Source organism: Hippoglossus hippoglossus, chromosome 24 (genome assembly GCF_009819705.1).
Source record: "Hippoglossus hippoglossus isolate fHipHip1 chromosome 24, fHipHip1.pri, whole genome shotgun sequence".
NCBI lineage: Eukaryota > Metazoa > Chordata > Actinopteri > Pleuronectiformes > Pleuronectidae > Hippoglossus > Hippoglossus hippoglossus.
Genome location: NC_047174.1, coordinates 232,501 through 255,213, shown reverse-complemented (window position 1 = coordinate 255,213; position 22,713 = coordinate 232,501). Strand labels below are relative to the sequence as shown.

Here is a 22,713-nt window from a genome sequence, read left to right as displayed (position 1 = left end):
ATGATCTGATGATCTGATGATCTGATGATGTGATGATGTGATGATCTGATGATCTGATGATGTGATGATCTGATGATGTGATGATGTGATGATGTGATGATCTGATGATCTGATGATGTGATGATGTGATGATCTGATGATGTGATGATCTGATGATGTGATGATCTGATGATCTGATGATGTGATGATGTGATGATCTGATGATGTGATGATCTGATGATGTGATGATGTGATGATCTGATGATGTGATGATCTGATGATGTGATGATCTGATGATCTGATGATGTGATGATGTGATGATCTGATGATGTGATGATCTGATGATGTGATGATGTGATGATCTGATGATCTGATGATCTGATGATGTGATGATCTGATGATGTGATGATCTGATGATGTGATGATCTGATGATCTGATGATCTGATGACTGATGATGTGATGATCTGATGATCTGATGATCTGATGATCTGATGATGTGATGATGTGATGATCTGATGATCTGATGATGTGATGATCTGATGATGTGATGATCTGATGATGTGATGATCTGATGATGTGATGATCTGATGATGTGATGATCTGATGATCTGATGATGTGATGATGTGATGATCTGATGATGTGATGATCTGATGATGTGATGATGTGATGATCTGATGACTGATGATCTGATGATGTGATGATCTGATGATGTGATGATCTGATGACTGATGATCTGATGATGTGATGATCTGATGATGTGATGATCTGATGATGTGATGATCTGATGATGTGATGATGTGATGATCTGATGATGTGATGATCTGATGATCTGATGATGTGATGATCTGATGATGTGATGATCTGATGATCTGATGATCTGATGACTGATGATGTGATGATCTGATGATCTGATGATCTGATGATCTGATGATGTGATGATCTGATGATGTGATGATCTGATGACTGATGACTGATGATCTGATGATGTGATGATCTGATGATCTGATGATGTGATGATCTGATGATCTGATGATCTGATGATGTGATGATGTGATGATGTGATGATCTGATGATCTGATGATCTGATGATCTGATGATGTGATGATGTGATGATCTGATGATCTGATGATCTGATGATGTGATGATGTGATGATGTGATGATGTGATGATCTGATGATGTGATGATCTGATGATCTGATGATGTGATGATGTGATGATCTGATGATCTGATGATCTGATGATGTGATGATCTGATGATCTGATGATCTGATGATGTGATGATCTGATGATCTGATGATGACTGATGATCTGATGATGTGATGATCTGATGATCTGATGATGTGATGATGTGATGATCTGATGATCTGATGATCTGATGATGTGATGATGTGATGATGTGATGATCTGATGATGTGATGATCTGATGATCTGATGATCTGATGATCTGATGATGTGATGATCTGATGATCTGATGACTGATGACTGATGATCTGATGATCTGATGATGTGATGATCTGATGATCTGATGATGTGATGATGTGATGATCTGATGATCTGATGATGTGATGATCTGATGATCTGATGATCTGATGATGTGATGATCTGATGATCTGATGATGTGATGATGTGATGATCTGATGATGTGATGATCTGATGATGTGATGATGTGATGACTGATGATCTGATGATGTGATGATGTGATGATGTGATGACTGATGATCTGATGATCTGATGACTGATGATCTGATGATGTGATGATGTGATGATGTGATGATCTGATGATGTGATGATCTGATGATCTGATGACTGATGATCTGATGATGTGATGATGTGATGATGTGATGATCTGATGATGTGATGATCTGATGATCTGATGACTGATGATCTGATGATGTGATGATCTGATGATGTGATGATCTGATGATGTGATGATGTGATGACTGATGATCTGATGATGTGATGATCTGATGATGTGATGATGTGATGACTGATGATCTGATGATGTGATGATCTGATGATCTGATGATGTGATGATGTGATGATCTGATGATGTGATGATGTGATGATGTGATGATCTGATGATGTGATGATCTGATGATGTGATGATGTGATGACTGATGATCTGATGATGTGATGATGTGATGATGTGATGATCTGATGATCTGGTGATGACTGATGATCTGATGATGTGATGATCTGATGATCTGATGATGTGATGATCTGATGACTGATGATCTGATGATCTGATGATGTGATGATCTGATGATCTGGCGATGACTGATGATCTGATGATCTGATGATGTGATGATCTGATGATTTGATGATTTGATGATCTGATGATCTGATGATGTGATGATCTGATGATCTGATGACTGATGATCTGATGACGTGATGATGTGATGATCTGATGATCTGATGACTGATGATCTGATGACGTGATGATGTGATGATGTGATGATCTGATGATCTGATGATTTGATGATCTGATGATGTGATGATGTGATGATCTGATGATCTGATGATCTGATGATCTGATGATTTGATGATCTGATGATGTGACGTGTGTATTCTGCTCTGAAGTCTCGCGGCCCCCGGACTCACCGGTTTCCATGGAGACAGTTAGTGACAGTGCCCCCGCCCCCCGCCTCGTCCTCTCAGCACGATGGTTGGAGCTCAGATCCTCCGCTGAGTAACGGAACAACCGGAACCATCGGAACCATCGGAACCGCCGGGACCAGAGGACCGGGACGTGTCCAGATGTTCTTCAGCAGAATGAACCAGAGCAGCTTCCTGTTCGGACCCCTGGAAGAGCTGCACGAGCTGCACGAGCTGGCCTTCATCGAGAGACCGATCCGCAGGAGTCTGAAGGTACACACACGCGCACACACACAACCGCACACACACATACGCACACACGCACACGCACGCGCGTACAAGCGCGCGCACAAACACACACACGGTGGTGATGATGATGTGACGCTGTATGAGTCAGTGGAGGAAGATCAGCCTCCACACAGGAAGCAGAGGGAGACCCGCAGCATGACGCAGTTTCACTGTGTGTCTGTCTGTCTGCAGTGAGACAGGTCTATATACAGTCTGCAGTGAGACAGGTCTATATACAGTCTGCAGTGAGACAGGTCTATATACAGTCTGCAGTGAGACAGGTCTATATACAGTCTGCAGTGAGACAGGTCTATATACAGTCTGCAGTGAGACAGGTCTATATACAGTCTGCAGTGAGACAGGTTTATATACAGTCTGCAGTGAGACAGGTTTATATACAGTCTGCAGTGAGACAGGTCTATATACAGTCTGCAGTGAGACAGGTCTATATACAGTCTGCAGTGAGACAGGTCTATATACAGTCTGCAGTGAGACAGGTCTATATACAGTCTGCAGTGAGACAGGTTTATATACAGTCTGCAGTGAGACAGGTCTATTTACAGTCTGCAGTGAGACAGGTCTATATACAGTCTGCAGTGAGACAGGCCTATATACAGTCTGCAGTGAGACAGGTCTATATACAGTCTGCAGTGAGACAGGTCTATATACAGTCTGCAGTGAGACAGGTCTATATACAGTCTGCAGTGAGACAGGTCTATATACAGTCTGCAGTGAGACAGGTTTATATACAGTCTGCAGTGAGACAGGTTTATATACAGTCTGCAGTGAGACAGGTCTATATACAGTCTGCAGTGAGACAGGTCTATATACAGTCTGCAGTGAGACAGGTCTATATACAGTCTGCAGTGAGACAGGTCTATATACAGTCTGCAGTGAGACAGGTCTATATACAGTCTGCAGTGAGACAGGTTTATATACAGTCTGCAGTGAGACAGGTCTATATACAGTCTGCAGTGAGACAGGTTTATATACAGTCTGCAGTGAGACAGGTTTATATACAGTCTGCAATGAGACAGGTTTATATACAGTCTGCAGTGAGACAGGTTTATATACAGTCTGCAGTGAGACAGGCCTATATACAGTCTGCAGTGAGACAGGTCTATATACAGTCTGCAGTGAGACAGGTCTATATACAGTCTGCAGTGAGACAGGTTTATATACAGTCTGCAGTGAGACAGGTTTATATACAGTCTGCAGTGAGACAGGTCTATATACAGTCTGCAGTGAGACAGGTCTATATACAGTCTGCAGTGAGACAGGTTTATATACAGTCTGCAGTGAGACAGGTCTATATACAGTCTGCAGTGAGACAGGTTTATATACAGTCTGCAGTGAGACAGGTTTATATACAGTCTGCAGTAAGACAGGTTTATATACAGTCTGCAGTGAGACAGGTTTATATACAGTCTGCAGTGAGACAGGTCTATATACAGTCTGCAGTGAGACAGGACTATATACAGTCTGCAGTGAGACAGGCCTATATACAGTCTGCAGTGAGACAGGTCTATTTACAGTCTGCAGTGAGACAGGTCTATATACAGTCTGCAGTGAGACAGGTTTATATACAGTCTGCAATGAGACAGGTTTATATACAGTCTGCAGTGAGACAGGTCTATTTACAGTCTGCAGTGAGACAGGTCTATTTACAGTCTGCAGTGAGACAGGTCTATATACAGTCTGCAGTGAGACAGGTCTATATACAGTCTGCAGTGAGACAGGTCTATATACAGTCTGCAGTGAGACAGGTTTATATACAGTCTGCAGTGAGACAGGTCTATTTACAGTCTGCAGTGAGACAGGTCTATATACAGTCTGCAGTGAGACAGGTTTATATACAGTCTGCAGTGAGACAGGTCTATATACAGTCTGCAGTGAGACAGGTCTATATACAGTCTGCAGTGAGACAGGTTTATATACAGTCTGCAGTGAGACAGGTTTATATACAGTCTGCAGTGAGACAGGTCTATATACAGTCTGCAGTGAGACAGGTCTATTTACAGTCTGCAGTGAGACAGGTTTATATACAGTCTGCAGTGAGACAGGTCTATATACAGTCTGCAGTGAGACAGGTTTATATACAGTCTGCAGTGAGACAGGTTTATATACAGTCTGCAGTGAGACAGGTTTATATACAGTCTGCAGTGAGACAGGTCTATATACAGTCTGCAGTGAGACAGGTCTATATACAGTCTGCAGTGAGACAGGTTTATATACAGTCTGCAGTGAGACAGGTTTATATACAGTCTGCAGTGAGACAGGTCTATATACAGTCTGCAGTGAGACAGGTCTATTTACAGTCTGCAATGAGACAGGTCTATATACAGTCTGCAGTGAGACAGGTTTATATACAGTCTGCAGTGAGACAGGTCTATATACAGTCTGCAGTGAGACAGGTTTATATACAGTCTGCAGTGAGACAGGTCTATTTACAGTCTGCAGTGAGACAGGTCTATTTACAGTCTGCAGTGAGACAGGTTTATATACAGTCTGCAGTGAGACAGGCCTATATACAGTCTGCAATGAGACAGGTCTATATACAGTCTGCAGTGAGACAGGTTTATATACAGTCTGCAGTGAGACAGGTTTATATACAGTCTGCAATGAGACAGGTTTATATACAGTCTGCAGTGAGACAGGTCTATATACAGTCTGCAGTGAGACAGGTCTATATACAGTCTGCAGTGAGACAGGCCTATATACAGTCTGCAGTGAGACAGGTCTATATACAGTCTGCAGTGAGACAGGCCTATATACAGTCTGCAGTGAGACAGGTCTATATACAGTCTGCAGTGAGACAGGCCTATATACAGTCTGCAGTGAGACAGGTCTATATACAGTCTGCAGTGAGACAGGTCTATATACAGTCTGCAGTGAGACAGGTCTATATACAGTCTGCAGTGAGACAGGTCTATATACAGTCTGCAGTGAGACAGGTCTATATACAGTCTGCAGTGAGACAGGTCTATATACAGTCTGCAGTGAGACAGGTTTATATACAGTCTGCAGTGAGACAGGTCTATATACAGTCTGCAGTGAGACAGGTCTATATACAGTCTGCAGTGAGACAGGCCTCAGGTAATATACAGCGTCTGGGACAGAGGCTAGCTGGTTAGCATGCTAGCCTCTGGAGACACAACATGGTGAGAACAACATCGTCTCCATTCTCGGGACTTAGAAACACAAAAGTACCTCAGAGCTATGATGTTAAAGTACAAGTACTTAGTTACTTACAGCACAGAGTACAGCGTAGTTTTTACAGGTAGTTTTGGGGACAGGAATGTGTGAGGACTGTCCCCAGACATGAGGGAGTTTTAGGGTCAAAGGTCAGTTGGAGGTTTAGGTTTTAGTTACTGTTCATTAAAGTAATATAAGTATCTGAGTAACTTCTGTGTAACGACACAAACTTGTCTGTTTCTGTTCATTATGTGACCTTGTGAGGACATTTTTTATGACCGACAGCAGAGACATTAAAATAACAGAGTAAAAGTCTCTGGGCTGAAATCGAGCTGGTGACGTTGTGACGATGAGGTGTGTTGAGGGTAGCGGAAACATTAATGTTCCTTCAAGTGTATTAAAGCACAAACACGTGTTTATAACCCAATGAGTGATGGAACCTGGTTGTGTTCCTGTCAGACGGCGGAGGAGATCGATCAGCTGACTGTTGACGAAGACCTCAATGACATAGAGAGAGCCGTCTACCTGCTCAGGTGAGAACTCACCCACGGTTTCAGAAATGTCTTGATGTTTGTGCGACTGTGACGTTTTTTATTTTAGTTTCCTGTCTTACCTGAGTCTGCATTAAAACTAGTTTCAGGTGGTTGTCTTGGGTCTGTCGGTGTCGGTTCACAGTGAAGACGAATGCTGAATGAATTGCGTCAGTACAAACGGGGGGGGGGGGCTCATGTTCTCCACCTGTCCTCCTTCCTAACCCAACATGGAAGCTGCTCGTTCTCCAGCCGGATCTCTGAGGATCTGAAACTAGTTCACTGAACTCATTCATTACACAAAATGATAGATTCACTAACTGTTTGTGTGGTTAATGTCTGGACTTTATCTCCAGGTGTCACTGCTGGAATCCCTCAGGGTTCAAGTTTAGGTCCTTGTCTTTATTAACTGTACATTTTCTCACTTCGAATATATATTTTCCCCTGATTGTTACTTTATATTTGTTTTCTCTTGTCACCAGTGTGGGTCAAGAGGTGCAGAGAGCCAGCGTCATCAGTAACCTGCCAAGTCTGGTCCGACAGAATCCCGCCGAGACGTTTCGTCGGGTCGTTCCAAAAGTTCGGGTGCGTAACATCAGCCAGACTCATTGAAGGCCGGCGGAGGAGGGCAGCACGAGAACGTTCTGAGAGCACAGGGGTAACCTTACATGTCTGTGTGACTCAGGAGGCCCTGAACGGATCTGGAGCGGAAATCCAGCTGTCGGCAGCAGCATCGTTTTTAACCATCCTGCAGGACGACATCATCCTGATCCACACCCACACCTACTCCATCCTGAAGACAGTCCTGCTGCACCTGAACCACCGAGACCCAGGTATCACACCTGAACCACCCACACTCAGGTATCACACCTGAAGCACCCACACACAGGTATCACACCTGAACCACCGAGACCCAGGTATCACACCTGAACCACCCACACTCAGGTATCACACCTGAACCACCCACACACAGGTATCACACCTGAACCACCCACACTCAGGTATCACACCTGAACCACCCACACACAGGTATCACACCTGAACCACCCACACTCAGGTATCACACCTGAAGCACCCACACACAGGTATCACACCTGAAGCACCCACACTCAGGTATCACACCTGAACCACCGAGACCCAGGTATCACACCTGAACCACCCACACTCAGGTATCACACCTGAACCACCCACACACAGGTATCACACCTGAACCACCCACACTCTGGTATCACACCTGAACCACCCACACACAGGTATCACACCTGAACCACCCACACTCAGGTATCACACCTGAACCACCGAGACCCAGGTATCACACCTGAACCACCCACACTCAGGTATCACACCTGAACCACCCACACTCAGGTATCACACCTGAACCACCGAGACCCAGGTATCACACCTGAACCACCCACACTCAGGTATCACACCTGAACCACCCACACACAGGTATCACACCTGAACCACCCACACTCAGGTATCACACCTGAACCACCGAGACCCAGGTATCACACCTGAACCACCCACACTCAGGTATCACACCTGAACCACCCACACACAGGTATCACACCTGAACCACCCACACTCAGGTATCACACCTGAACCACCCACACTCAGGTATCACACCTGAACCACCCACACTCTGGTATCACACCTGAACCACCCACACTCAGGTATCACACCTGAAGCACCCACACTCAGGTATCACACCTGAACCACCCACACTCAGGTATCACACCTGAACCACCCACACTCAGGTATCACACCTGAAGCACCCACACTCAGGTATCACACCTGAACCACCGAGACCCAGGTATCACACCTGAACCACCCACACTCTGGTATCACACCTGAACCACCCACACTCAGGTATCACACCTGAAGCACCCACACACAGGTATCACACTGAGTGTTCACCTGTTGATGACTCTGATGTGTTTGTTATTGTCAGTGGTGAGTAACGCCTGGTTGGAGACGCTGCTGTCGGCCATCCACGCTTTACCTAAGGAGACCATCAAACAGGAGGTACAGTGATCAATGCTGCCGATCAATAACTTTCATCAGTCATCAACATGTTGGCTCAAAAGATATGAAAGGTCTGCCTCACTCTCTGTTCCTGTCTGTCTCTCCAAGGTGCTGAACCCTCTCCTCCATCAGTCTCAGCTGTCTCACCCTCTTCATACTCGTCTCGCCAGCTGTCACATTTTAGGAAAAGTCGCCTGCAAGTTTGATTCCCACATGTGCGCAGCAGTAAAATCATTTTCATTTTCAAATGATTATTGATCAGATGACTGTCTCATGTTGATGATGTCACACCTGATCTGACCATAGACTGTATATAGACATAGAATCTAAATTAGGATGGACAACATGACAGCTCTCAAAACTGAAGCTAAATCAACTGGATCGCCCTCTGGTGGCAGGCTGCAGTAAAGGTCATAAACCTCCTCCATGTTAGCAGATGGGACATGGACCAAACTAAAAATCAGAGAAGACGTTAAATAAATGTTAAAGATGTTTCTGTCATTTCAGGTCGTTCTTATCTCTCTGATGTTTGTTCAAGTGTTTCTGATCAGTTTGGTTTGAATCAGTTATTTGATGATATAAATACAAGCTGAGACGTCATGATTGACAGCTAAAACTGCCAGACGATTGGTTGAGTGTTTGTGGGCGGGACCTCGATGACACAGCTGCACGATCACTACTGCACAGACTGACTGCAAATGACATCATCACCACAAGATGGCAGCGTTCGAATTCAGGATATTTTAGCTTCATTTCTGGAGGAAGTGGAGACGTGTCATCCATCTTTGTTTATCCAACACTAACAGCTGTTTTTCTGTTTATCAGAGTGAAGAAGGAGCTGCTGCCTCTTGCTCGCTCTTTATGTCAGGATGTCGAGTTCGAGGTTCGAGCCTGTATGTGCCGTCAGCTGGAGAGCATCGCTAGGGCAACATGGTAACCCTTATCAAACACCAACAAAAAACAAACTTAATATGGACCAGACATCTGTTGTGGTGAGACGTTGTGTCTTTGTCCGTCTCAGGGTGGACAACACCAGGACAGAGCTGCTTCCTGAACTGGTGAAGCTCGCCAGAGATGAGGAGAGCAGCGTGTGCCTCGCTGCCTTCGACACAATCATCAATCTGATGGAGATGATCGACAATGGTGAGTCCTCAGGTGACAAAAGCTAGATGAGTTTAAACCCCCCTCCTGTTCACGACACCACATTCACAGCCCCCCCCCCCTCAGATGACAGACTCCATGTGGTGGTTCCTCTGGTGATGTCGGTGTGCGAGGCGTCATCTCACGGGGATGAAACCGTCTTGGCATCTTTGTCATTCCAGTTTGGGAAGCTGTGCAGTGGACTGGCAGGTAAGACCCAACACTGAAGTCACCCAGTAGAACCACAGTAAAGACAATAAAGTCTGACTCTGAATTTAGAATATTTACGACATGAATTAAACAAACTTGTGACTCTTGAGTCGGTGAATTCAATTTAAAGTTACATTAGTCATGTCTGTAAACAGCTGTTTACCGAGACCGTGATTCTCTGTATCTCAGGGACTTGTTGGTGAGTGACAGAAGGATGGAGTGTGACAACAGTAATGTGGGTGTCGCGCCAGAACCATTGTGGTGGAGAAGGAGTTGAGCCACAAGAGCCACAAGTTTTCCGAACAGCGCAATAATTCAGACCCTCACCTATAGTCACAAGCTCTGGAGAGGAACCAAAACAACAAGATTGCAACTGCAGCTGAAATGAGTTCTCTCTGTAATTTCGGCTCAGCCTTAGAGACAGGGTTCGGAAAACTAGGGGGAGCTCAGAGTAGATTCGCTGCTCCTTCACGTCAAAAGGGACCAGTTGAGGTTGTCCGTGCATCTGGTCAGGTTTCTCCTGGCCTTCAATTGGAGGTTCACTAGGCAAACCCAACTGGGAGGAGACCCATAACTCACTGGAGGGACTACATATCCCATGAGGGAAGGTTGGAGAGAGGGATGTTTAGAATACAATCTCGGATAACCATGAAAGACAATGGATGGACAGATCACCTGACAAAACCTCAGAATCCTCACCTTGTTATGAGAGGGGTGTAAATCCATGACCATGAGAGCTGTGTAATTTGGAGGTAGTTCCTGGTAAGAGTAATCCCACCAAGGGACTGAGGGGACACACCGAGACTGAGTCGATACAAGAAAGAAGAGCGACTTCAGGAACAAGCTGCCTTGTCTAGACCAGGCAGACTTGTAGCCCTCCTTGAGCCAGGAGGTGCTCATCATGACGCCCTGGTTAGTGTTTGCACAATGTTGCCCGATCTGGGTCAGCCCAAAGGCGGGACAGTTGTTCAGAGCAGCCACCTGTTTTTGCTTCTCTGAGTGTCGTCCTGGAGAAGATGTCACTAAGGGACTTAAATGCTCTCATGGATGATGTATTGCAAACCTGGATTAGGGGAATATTCTGCTCCATCTGCTGTTTGTTAGTGGATCAATGATTGACTTTGTAGTTGATTCACTACATCTGTGGCTGTATGTCTTGGATACGTAGGTGCAGATCCGTTGGCTAATCTCCACCTGGTGGTGAGGTGAATCGAATAGTGGTAGCTGCTGGTCAGACCGGCTGAACTTAAACACATAGTGACATCTCACCACAATGTTTTCCTTCAGGCTGGTTGGTCCTGAAGTAGCAGACAGTTATCAGGAGGTCAGGTGACCTGGACTGAGAGTAGTTTCAGACAAAGGAAGGAATACTTGATAGATGCATTCTCCAGAGAGGAGTGGGAAGACTTGATGAACTGAACGATGGTGGTTCCCAGATTTAAAAGGTCAGAGCGATGAGCGATCGGGGAATCACAGCTTCTCTCTCTTTCTAGGTGCTGGATCAGGAGACCAGCTGTTTACTCTTGAAGAAATCAAGGAAGGGTCATTGGAGATCCAGTCTAAATGTGTTTTATGGACTGGGAGAAGGTTTATTGACCATGCCTAGGTATATGGGGGGAGGGGTACTTTAAGCGTCTGGGGTGCCAGGGCCATTAGTCCTTCAGTTCTTGTGTAACCAGAGTCAGACGCTGTCAGCTTTCTCTGCAGGAAGTCCAACATGTTGTTATTGGGTGTTGGACTCCCGTCACACATTCATGTTCGTGTGAGCAGGATCAGAAGGTGCAGTCCCGTGTGAAGTGTTTTTAGGGCGACTTCAGGACTGAGGAGTGATGATGTTTTAAGAGTCACTTTGTTTCAGGCTCTCTGTCAGACGAGCAGAAGGCCCGGTTGCTGCAGAGGTTTAAGGTGCTGTGTGTCACCGGTCTGCAGACTGAAGAAAAACTGACAACTGACATCAATGAGTCGAAGCTGATTCGCTGCAACTGCTGCTACAACTTACCAGTAAGTTCAGACTCAAACACACACACACGGTTCAGTATTTTGGATACTTGATCTAACTTTTAACTTTGTCTCTGTTTCCGAAGGCCATGATGGTGTTTGCGGATTCCACCCACTTCCTGTCAGAACTCTACCCGTCTTTTTCCGCTCTTTGTTGTGACCCCGACGTCTGCGTTCGTAGAAGCGCTGCAGCCAGTTTCCACCAGGTCAGATTATACTGATAAAAACCTGATGTTTTACCTGTTTGTACAAGAGTAGGGAAGCTAATGCTTGTCCTGAGGGTTTATCCTCTGAGGAGCAGGAAGGAGATACAGGGATTGACGACCAGTAGCTTTTCAGAGATTGCTAACATCACAATCGTAGTTGTTAATGAAAGAAAGAAGCAGTTCAGTATTTGTACGTTAAAGTGCTTTGGCTGCGAACAGTTTCTCACCTCATCCTCATCTGTCAGGTGGTGAAGCTGCTCGGTTCAAACGTCCAGGTGCTTCACAAAGAGCTTCTGGTTCTGCTGCAGGACGACGCTCTGGAGGTGAGAGGTCACAGTTTTAAAACATCAGCTGCTGTTTGTGTGTCATCAGCACACTGTTGTCGTCTTTTGTTTTTATTTTATAAAGTGTTAAACATTTAACAGCAGCTCAGAACAAACACTGCTACGATGTTGTTGAGATGTGGGTTTTTTGTGTGCTGGAGCTTCTGTTGTCATTGTTGAGGTTCTGGATGCTCTGATGAATCACCTGGAGGAAACTCTGGAGGCGGTTCTGTCCAGAGGAGAGAACCTGATGTTGGACAACACGGTGAGAAAACAAACCTCCAGTCTTAAGATCTTTGCACACAAGTCCGTGTTTTTCATCTGAAACAGTTTCAAGTTAAAAAGTAAATACGTCCTGACGTCCTGAAACAGACCTGAAGCCATCGGGAGAAGTTCTCAGCTCTTTGGTCAGAAGATGAAAGTCTCCTTGTTCCTGAATCTTCTCACGTTTTCTATTTTCTTTCTAAAGAAACAAAATCATCCTCACTGCTGCATTTTATCTCCTTCTGGCAATTTTCAGAATAAAAATAAAATATATCAGACTCAGTGTGTAAAGTTAATGTGTGTGAGACAATATTTATTGGATGACGGATTAAAAAACGTTGTGTTAAAAGACCTTTAGTCTTTCTTTCTTTTGCTGCTTCTTCTCTAATCTTGGTTTCTCGTGTTCTTTCACGTTCTTCGCTCGCTTCTCATCAGTTCCCGGAGCTGCTGGCGGCCCTGTTGTTGGCAGAGCAGAAGGTCGGATGTTCTCTGCGTTGGCGGCTGCATGAGAAGCTGCTGCAGCGTTACAGCTGCCTGGCCAGACTGCTGCCTGGAGAAGTGCTGCACCAGAGCTTCTCCCCTCGCATCTTCATCATCCTCACCACCAATGTCGGCACCGCAAGACAACACAAGACGTGACATGATGCAGCAGGTAGAGCAGTCGAACAGACGGCTAAATTCTCCTCTGGTGTTGTGGTTGCAGAAGGTGTTGCCTGTGCAGAAGGAGGCAGCTCGAACGTTCTGCACATTTCTCCGTTACAACCGCAAACAGGAGCAGCGTCAGGAGATGATGGAGCGACTGATCCAAGGTCAGAACACCCTGGTCCTGCAGTCTCAGGTGCACTGAGTACGTCACCTGTGAACAGGTGACCTCAGGTACCTCAGTGAAGTATTTTTAAAAGACTCCTGAAAGTTAGAGACAGACACGGTCTTACTGTGAAAACACGTCAGAACATCTTGAGGAAACAGATCAGTGATGGTTTGTGTCTGATCCTCAGATCTGGCTCAAGGTCGGAGCTACTGGAACCGACTGAGGTTCCTCGACATCTGTCAAACAGCCACTGAGATCTTCTCCAGAAAATACTTCAACAAACACTTTTTGATTCCTGCGCTGCAGCTGGTGCACGACCCCGTCGCCAACGTCAGGTACGACCGTCCACCTGTCTGCCTGTTCACCTGTCTGCCTGTTCACCTGTCTGCCTGTTCACCTGTCTGCCTGTTCACCTGTCTGCCTGACACACCTGTCTGCCTGTTCACCTGTCTGCCTGTTCACCTGTCTGCCTGTTCACCTGTCTGCCTGTTCACCTGTCTGCCTGTTCACCTGTCTGCCTGACACACCTGTCTGCCTGTTCACCTGTCAGTCTGTTCACCTGTCTGCCTGCCTGTTCACCTGTCGGTCTGCCTGACAGCTGTCTGTCTGTTCACCTGTCGGTCTGTTCACCTGTCTGCCTGTTCACCTGTCTGCCTGCCTGTTCACCTGTCTGCCTGTTCACCTGTCTGCCTGCCTGTTCACCTGTCGGTCTGTTCACCTGTCTGCCTGTTCACCTGTCGGTCTGTTCACCTGTCTGTCTGTTCACCTGTCGGTCTGCCTGACAGCTGTCTGCCTGACACACCTGTCTGTCTGTTCACCTGTCGGTCTGCCTGACACACCTGTCTGTCTGTTCACCTGTCTGTCTGCCTGACACACCTGTCTGTCTGTTCACCTGTCAGTCTGTTCACCTGTCTGTCTGTTCACCTGTCTGTCTGCCTGACACACCTGTCTGTCTGTTCACCTGTCAGTCTGTTCACCTGTCAGTCTGTTCACCTGTCTGTCTGCCTGACACACCTGTCTGTCTGTTCACCTGTCAGTCTGTTCACCTGTCATTCTGTTCACCTGTCTGTCTGTTCACCTGTCTGTCTGCCTGACACACCTGTCTGTCTGTTCACCTGTCTGTCTGCCTGACACACCTGTCTGTCTGTTCACCTGTCAGTCTGTTCACCTGTCTGCCTGACACACCTGTCTGTCTGTTCACCTGTCTGTCTGACACACCTGTCTGTCTGTTCACCTGTCTGTCTGCCTGACACACCTGTCTGTCTGTTCACCTGTCAGTCTGTTCACCTGTCTGCCTGACACACCTGTCTGTCTGTTCACCTGTCTGCCTGACACACCTGTCTGTCTGTTCACCTGTCTGTCTGCCTGACACACCTGTCTGTCTGTTCACCTGTCTGTCTGTTCCCTGTCTGCCTGACACACCTGTCTGTCTGTTCACCTGTCTGTCTGTTCACCTGTCTGTCTGTTCACCTGTCTGTCTGCCTGACACACCTGTCTGTCTGTTCACCTGTCAGTCTGTTCACCTGTCTGTCTGCCTGACACCTGTCTGTCTGTTCACCTGTCTGTCTGTTCACCTGTCTGTTTGTTCACCTGTCTGTCTGCCTGACACCTGTCTGTCTGTTCACCTGTCAGTCTGTTCACCTGTCTGTCTGTTCACCTGTCTGTCTGTTCACCTGTCTATCTGCCTGACACACCTGTCTGTCTGTTCACCTGTCAGTCTGTTCACCTGTCTGTCTGTTCACCTGTCAGTCTGTTCACCTGTCTGTCTGCCTGACACCTGTCTGTCTGTTCACCTGTCTGTTTGTTCACCTGTCTGTTTGTTCACCTGTCTGTCTGCCTGACACCTGTCTGTCTGTTCACCTGTCAGTCTGTTCACCTGTCTGTCTGTTCACCTGTCTGTCTGTTCACCTGTCAGTCTGTTCACCTGTCTATCTGCCTGACACACCTGTCAGTCTGTTCACCTGTCTGTCTGTTCACCTGTCAGTCTGTTCACCTGTCTGTCTGTTCACCTGTCTATCTGCCTGACACACCTGTCTGTCTGTTCACCTGTCAGTCTGTTCACCTGTCTGTCTGTTCACCTGTCTATCTGCCTGACACACCTGTCTGTCTGTTCACCTGTCAGTCTGTTCACCTGTCTGTCTGTTCACCTGTCTGTCTGTTCACCTGTCAGTCTGTTCACCTGTCTGTCTGTTCACCTGTCTATCTGCCTGACACACCTGTCTGTCTGTTCACCTGTCAGTCTGTTCACCTGTCTGTCTGTTCACCTGTCTGTCTGTTCACCTGTCTGTCTGTTCACCTGTCAGTCTGTTCACCTGTCTGTCTGTTCACCTGTCAGATACAAGCTGTGCCAGTTGTTGCCAAGGTTACGCTCATTGCTCCGGATGCCAGCTGACAAACAGCTGCTGCAACAACTTGACTTCTGCGTCCAGAAGCTTCTGTGCAGAGAGACAGATAAAGACGTGGTGGCGACGATCCGTAAGGTAACGTCCTCGTCACGTGTCTGTCTGTCCACCTGTCTTTGTGTCCTGGACTATGAGCTGACAACAGATTTATTGTGTTTTTCAGACAGTGTTGGAACTGGACAAACTGGACCTCAAAGAACCTGTGAGCTGCTTTTCATCAACACTAAATAAATGATTTGTTTGATTTGTTTCTGGGGCCTGTTCTACGAAGGGAGTTCAACATATCCAGGATATCTTTCCGATATCCGGGTGAACTTAACCTGACGCTGTTATTAACTCGTTAAGTTAACCCAGATTTTACTACTTTAGATATGAGCATGTGCACATAAAATGGGCAGGGTTTACTGCATATGCCCAATCACAGACAGTTTGACTGACAGATCTTTCACAAACTCATCAGAGGAGCTCAAAGGATCTTGTGGGTCTCTGAAGACCCTGGTCCTCCTCAGAGACTCGAACAATCCACACCAGCTCCACAGATCCTCTAAGAACATGATGTCATGGTTCAAAGGAAGGGATTGGTCAGTGGGCGGAGCTTTATACTGTTTGATCTCTTATCTCCAACTTAACCTGGAGCAGGTCAGCTGTTCAGCATAAGTTACCATGGTGATTTAGCCCGATAACAAGTGAACGAGCTTCGTAGGACCCTGAAATCCCGAATTTACCCGGAAGGTTAGCGTTAAGCCATAAGCGCAAATCCAGCTTCGTAGTACAGGGCCCTGTTGCTGTTTCTGTTGTTGCGTAACCTCCACTGTGTTTGCTCAGTTTCATAAGAGACAGGAGAGAGACGTTCTAGACCAGAAGAAAGAGAAGGAGGAGACTCTGCTGCTGGAGATGGTGAGTGTGAACACAACGGTTCATCCTCAGTCTGAGTCATCGTCAGTCGTAATGATGTTTCCTCTGTGGTCAGGAACAGCTGGAGCGACAACAGAGTGACGGAAAACTCATCGCTGAACCACAAACGGACAGAAAACGTGAGCATGAAAACGAAAAGATAAACACGAAATGAGTTTCATGTGCACTTGAAGGTTTGTGATGTGATCAATGACTTTATTGACCCATCTTCGCTTTTTGTGTGTGAACCATCGATGTTCGACAGGAAGAGAAAGTAAAACCTGTCTCTCTGCAACTAAATCCATGTCCATGTCCTCATCTGGAAATGTCTCAGCATCTGGTAAGACAGACAAACCTTTGATCAGTATTTTCTCCACCATATGTGAAACCAAGACCAGCTGATAAGCCACAGGTGATATAGGCTATATAAGCATCACCCGTGCATGACCACTTCGATTAACCTTGATTGGAACAATCCTGAGTGGCTCTTGGTTGGAGAGATTGACTCTCCACCTCGGTTACATGTGTAACCATCCGTTCTCTATCGTGTCAAGAATATCTTTCCACCCTTAATATTCCATATGTCCCACCAGACACCAAGGTGGTGCTGGCGTACCTGTGGCACAGTGGCAGAGAATACTCCCGATGATGCTTCTGTAGGCACTTTTCAGGAGCAGAGTGGGAAGTTCGGTTTGTTTTAGTTTTCTTAAGAAGAAAGGTCTCTGTTGAGTTATCTTCACCAGGTGGGAGGTGTTCAGGGACCAAGAGATCTTTAGTTATATGAATTCCCAGGAATTAGATGTTGTTGACAATCTCCACCTCCTCACTATTTATGTGGAAAGGGGGATGTGTGGTCGTCCTCGATCTCCTAAAGTCCACAACGTTTTTTGGGTTGTTGTTCCAACGTCACTTGAAGGGTTAGGGTTAGCTGTATAATATCAGATATGTTTAAAATGAAATCAATACAGAACATTTACTGTAAATTATCTTGATAAGGATTAGTTCAGCTACTTTGATGGAATATCCCTACTTATACTAAAAACTGTGATCAACTTCTTTCCCATTACCAGTAGAGGAGTTTTTTTCCGGTGTGTCATGTTTGATGAAAACTGAGACGCTCTCTCATCTCGTTGTCTGTCAAATTAACGGGTTCACCCAGGTGTGGTGTTTCCATCACTACTGTTCGGAGCTGGAGCCGATAAAAACCTGTGTCTCCTGCAGAGTCATGTGAGCCGGGAGTGAATGAGGATTGAATCCATTCATATAAGATGTTAGTGGGTTTTTAGACGAGTGGAAAAGAAGCTAAAGTTCTTAGAACCTGGAGATGAATTAGAACCTTAAGGTGGAACTCAACAAAGGATGGAATGATGTTCCTTTTTCTAACAGGTAAAGAGATGAGGAAGGCTAAACTGTCACGGAGTCGATCCCTCAGCAGTCAGTCGACAACAACCAAACCCGCCAACTCAGAAAGACCTCCGTAAGACCATCAGACCTCCTGACTTTCACTGGTGTGGGACGAATAAGTGTCCAGTGTTCTGAATGTCCTGTTCTTTGGTTCTTTGGTTCAGGAAGGTTAAGGAGCTGAGCAGCACATCTGGAACCGGGAAGTCCTCCATGTTACATAGCAAAGGTACCACATCTTTACATCCACCACATAAATACCTCTTCAGTTTTTCATCACTTGCTGTGTTTTATAGATGGCTGTTTGAGGAACGCCCACTTCACTTTGTCAACCCAGTCAACCTCATCCATGCCAGTCCTGATCCGCAGCAACACCACCAGCCTCCTGGACCGGGCAGGTACTTTGGACCACAGAACCAGTTCCATAGACCAGAGAACCACTAATATAGACCAGAGAGACCACAGGACGAGTACCTTGGAGCAGCGCAGTAAAACAATGGAGAGGAGTTGCGGGGTTAAGGACAATCAGTCCAGAAAGTTGTCAACGTGAGTTCTTGCTAAAATATTTCATTGGTGGAACCTGTTCTAAGTCAGGGCCCAGGACTAGGAAGCAGGATTTGTGGTTAGGTTAACTTCAGGTTTAACTCAGAGTTTTCAGTCTTATGAAGCTCGTTGACTTGTTATCAGGGTAAATCACCATGGTAACTTGACCTGAACAGCTGACCTGCTCCAGGTTAAGTTGGAGATAAGAGATCAAACAGTATAAAGCTCCGCCCACTGACCAATCCCTTCCTTTGAACCATGACATCATGTTCTTAGAGGATCTGTGGAGCTGGTGTGGATTGTTCGAGTCTCTGAGGAGGACCAGGGTCTTCAGAGACCCACAAGATCCTTTGAGCTCCTCTGATGAGCTTCTGAAAGATCTAGATTCTCCTCAGAGGATGAACCTCTGTCAGCTGCTGGAGCCCAACAGAACCAGCCTGACCCGTAAAGTGCTCCCAGTGGGAGTGTTAGCGGAGGAGAACCTCACATACTTTAATACTATGATCCTTTAAGTAGAAGTAACAGTTTGATCCTCGTTGTGAAATATGAGTCTCTGCTGTCAGTCAAACTTGTCTGTGATTGGTCATATGCAGTAAACCACACCCCTTTTATGTGCACATGGTCATATCTAAAGTAGTAAAACCTGTGTTTACTTAATGAGTTAATAACCAGCGTCATGTGACCACTTAGCCTGTGATTGTTAGGTTAAGTTCAGCTGGCTAACTGAAAGTTGAACGAGCTTCGTGGAACAGACCCCTGATCTAAACCTGTTTGGACCAGGTATAGTCTAAGTTTATCCAAGACTAAATTTAGGTCTAATCCTTGTCTATTTAATCCTGGTTTTGTGTGAGGTTAGCTTGACTGTTTACCCTCTTTTAGTCCCTTGTTTTGAACCTGACATAATGATGAACTAATAATTAGATTACATTTGTTTAAAAATTCAATTAGCTTAGTTCTCTTTTATAACTACCTTAGTCTAGTTAGCTTAGTTCAGTTAGCTTGGTTTAATTGCTTTATTAATAAATTAAACTGCGAACACAAAAGTCAGATTCTCCAGTTTTGATAAATTACTCTTTTTCCTAATCAACAGAAACAGGAAGTCAAACTCTTTCAGTGTCCAGTCCGGGCGAGATTAAGATGACGTCATCGTACCTCCACCAGACCATCAGCCAATCAGCAGGAAGTGGGCAGTTTCAGGACATTACCCAGAATGCAACAGGACATCATCTCTGTCTTACAGTGACTAACAGATCTACTGTATTCAAATGATCTCATCCTATCATCTGATTGGTTCAGTAAACGCAACACATTCAAACTGTTACTGTGTTCTTATTGGTTGTTGGTTTCACATGTCACATGTTCTCTGTTCCACGGGACATCTGTTCACTTGTGTCCGTCCTGGGAGACGGATCCTCACACGTGTCTCTGAGGTTTCTACCTTCTTTACCTGTTAAAGGTTTTAGTAGTTTGACTCTTGAGGGTTAAGAACAGAGGACGTCTCACCTTGTAAAGACCATGAGACAAACTGGGATTTGTGAATATGGGCTATACAAATCAAATTTGATTGATGATTGACATGCCGACATGTGATTGGTCAGATGAACATCCTGTCAGGTTTCACAGCTGAATAATTTGTACTGATGTTAATAATCATATTGAACTGGACCAATCACAGCCAGGCGTTTCCCAGCATGCACTGAGTGCGGATCCGGCTGCCTTCAGGATTCAAGGTGAAGTCACACAGCTGTGCTTTTTAAACCTTTATTTAAAACCTGATTTCTTTCAAGTTTAGTTGGAAGTGACAGACCCCCCCGTCACTGGCTGTTGAGAAGGTGGGAACAGGTGATGTCACAGTGAGGTTTGATGTCATGTTGGTGTGTTTGTGAAAAAACTCCACAGGTAAAGTGACGTATTTTAATGTTTTATAGTGATTTACTGCATCACAGTACGAATAATTAACAACAACAGTATGTTTAAGTCATGAACTCTAAATAGTTGTGTTCATGTGTGATAACATGCTCATGATCATGCTAACATGCTAATTAGCTGCAGATTGAAACAGGTTGATCTTCTCCTCCCTCTAGAGGGCAGTGTTTCACTCACTGGATTCTTTGAGATGTTTCCAAACAAAGTCTCAGTGGAAATAATAAATAAAATAAGTTGTTAAAGTAAATCCATGTTTGTGAGTCTGTATGAAACCCAGCGCAGCGTTCAGGAACAACAGTGTTTACAAACCTCTGTGGCTTTTCATCTTTTAAAGTGAAGCAGCTTTGACCCCTGACCCTTCATCACTGGTCAAAAACCACAGGGATTTTTTTATCCTTTAATTTACCACCATGTTCTGAGCTAAATGCTAACAGCTGATGTTTAGCAGGTGTAATGATCACCATCATTAGCATGTTAGCACACTAACATGAGTTATTAAGGAGTAAATACGGGGTTGCTCAAGCTGAAGGGAAAATCGATGATGATGGCGTTAAAGACAAGTCTGAGTGTAAATACACCTGTTGAAACATGATGAAAACAACAGCGGCCATTTTCAGTTTTCCTGTTAATCGCTCAGGGCCATTCAGATTTATCTTGCGACCCCTCGATGGGTCCGGACCCTCAGGTTGATAAACACAAAAAGCTGCTAACTACAGAATCTACTGACACTAGATGAACATTAGAACTTAGTAAACCTGTCGAGTCATCGTTTCACTGTTAAAAACGTAAAGTTTGATGTGTGTGACTCGGGTGGGCGCGGCTTAGCAACCACTACTTCCTGGTGGGATCGACCACTCGACCAATGAACATCAGGCTGCCAGTGTTCTGCTGGTAGATGATGAAGATGAAGGGTCGGTTGATGGTCAGTCGAGGGGGAGGAGTAGAGAACACATTGACTCCACCCCCTGCAGTGATGTCATCGCTGCGCTCGTCAACAGAGACAACAGATTTATGAAAAACCTGAAAAAGGAGGTGTAGATAAGAGATTTTAACAATAAAAGTAAAAAACTAAAACATTTCACATCAGATCAAACTGGACCTAAAACCATCACAGAGACCTGGGGGGGGGGGGGGGGCTTCAATACATTTTCTAGCTTCTTCACTCACCTGTGTTAGTCTGGGTCCTTTAGCCTCGCCCATGTTTGTGATGTCTGCATCGTCCTGAAACACCTGCGTGATGTTAAGAGTCTGCAGGACGTCCTTCAGCGAGTAGGAACGTTCCATCAGGAAGCGAGGAACCTGCACCTCCAACTTCCTGTGTACAAAATAAAACAATGGATGGAGATGGATTCATTTTCAGAAATGTAAAGACTAAAAACTAAAGGTTCTACTCCACTTCTTCTGTCTGTTATTCTACGAAAACTGTTACGTATTCGTATGTTCAGATCAACGCTGTTATTTAAGTTGATGTTAGCGTTAAGGACGAGAGGCAGGAAGCAGAATCTTACGTCTTCTTGAGCTGTTTGATCCAGGCTTGGATCTTTTCCGCCGTCACTTCTTCTTCAACCGCGGTGACGTCCACATCTTCATCAGGCAACACGACTAACATGGCCGTCCCATCGGTCATCGGCAATTGTAACACACCAGCCTTCACCGAGCGGTCGTATGCCAGGAAGTACTTGTCAGTCCTGAACATCATGGTAACCATGACGATGTGATACCTGTCCACGTAGAAACGCTCCTCTTGAGACAGGGACAAGTTAAAGGCTGGATTGAACCGGGCTGAAAAAGAGAAAACTTTATTAGTATAGGCAGACAAAACATTATAACAGGGTGTGAACACTAGTCGTCACATAGAGGTTTAATAAAAACATGTTTCTAACTCCTCTTGTTCTGGTCTCAGACTCAGATGTTACATAACCCTGCCTCTCACTAGAAGCCACGCCCCATTACCAGGTGACAGGTGAGACCTACTCTGATA

At 45.5% G+C, this 22,713-nt stretch overlaps 2 protein-coding genes across 7 annotated transcripts in view; one reads left to right on the top strand and one right to left on the bottom strand.

Annotated features, from left to right (window-relative positions):
- Positions 1-2,716: 2,716 nt before the first annotated feature.
- On the top strand, positions 2,717-21,057 carry ppp4r4 (protein phosphatase 4, regulatory subunit 4). 3 transcript variants are annotated; one of them, XM_034580612.1, is made up of 25 exons: positions 2,717-2,849; positions 6,519-6,592; positions 7,072-7,174; positions 7,275-7,422; positions 8,541-8,614; positions 8,723-8,829; positions 9,440-9,547; positions 9,636-9,757; positions 9,842-9,964; positions 11,823-11,965; positions 12,049-12,168; positions 12,414-12,491; positions 12,673-12,756; positions 13,191-13,364; positions 13,459-13,564; positions 13,754-13,901; positions 15,902-16,046; positions 16,132-16,170; positions 16,794-16,865; positions 16,945-17,002; positions 17,128-17,202; positions 18,249-18,339; positions 18,431-18,492; positions 18,560-18,809; positions 19,897-21,057. In XM_034580612.1, the coding sequence occupies exons 1-25, from the start codon at positions 2,739-2,741 to the stop codon at positions 19,940-19,942; spliced, it is 2,661 nt and encodes an 886-aa protein (XP_034436503.1). In that variant the 5' UTR covers positions 2,717-2,738; the 3' UTR covers positions 19,943-21,057. The 3 variants fall into 3 exon arrangements, with proteins under 3 accessions (XP_034436503.1, XP_034436504.1, XP_034436502.1); XM_034580613.1 differs by having other exon boundaries at positions 16,939-17,002; positions 18,620-18,809; XM_034580611.1 differs by having other exon boundaries at positions 16,939-17,002.
- Positions 20,707-22,713, bottom strand: part of LOC117758737 (protein Z-dependent protease inhibitor-like) — a 3,150-nt gene continuing 1,143 nt past the window's right edge. For all 4 annotated transcript variants that reach the window (XM_034580676.1, XM_034580674.1, XM_034580678.1 and 1 more), the window contains exons 3-6: positions 22,707-22,713; positions 22,241-22,514; positions 21,900-22,047; positions 20,707-21,752 (exon numbers count right to left, since the gene is read on the bottom strand). The exon at positions 22,707-22,713 is cut by the window's right edge and continues 287 nt beyond it. In XM_034580676.1, the coding sequence (XP_034436567.1) occupies positions 21,564-21,752; positions 21,900-22,047; positions 22,241-22,514; positions 22,707-22,713 (618 nt within the window). In that variant the 3' untranslated portion in view covers positions 20,707-21,563. The remainder of the gene's footprint in view (positions 21,753-21,899; positions 22,048-22,240; positions 22,515-22,706) is intronic.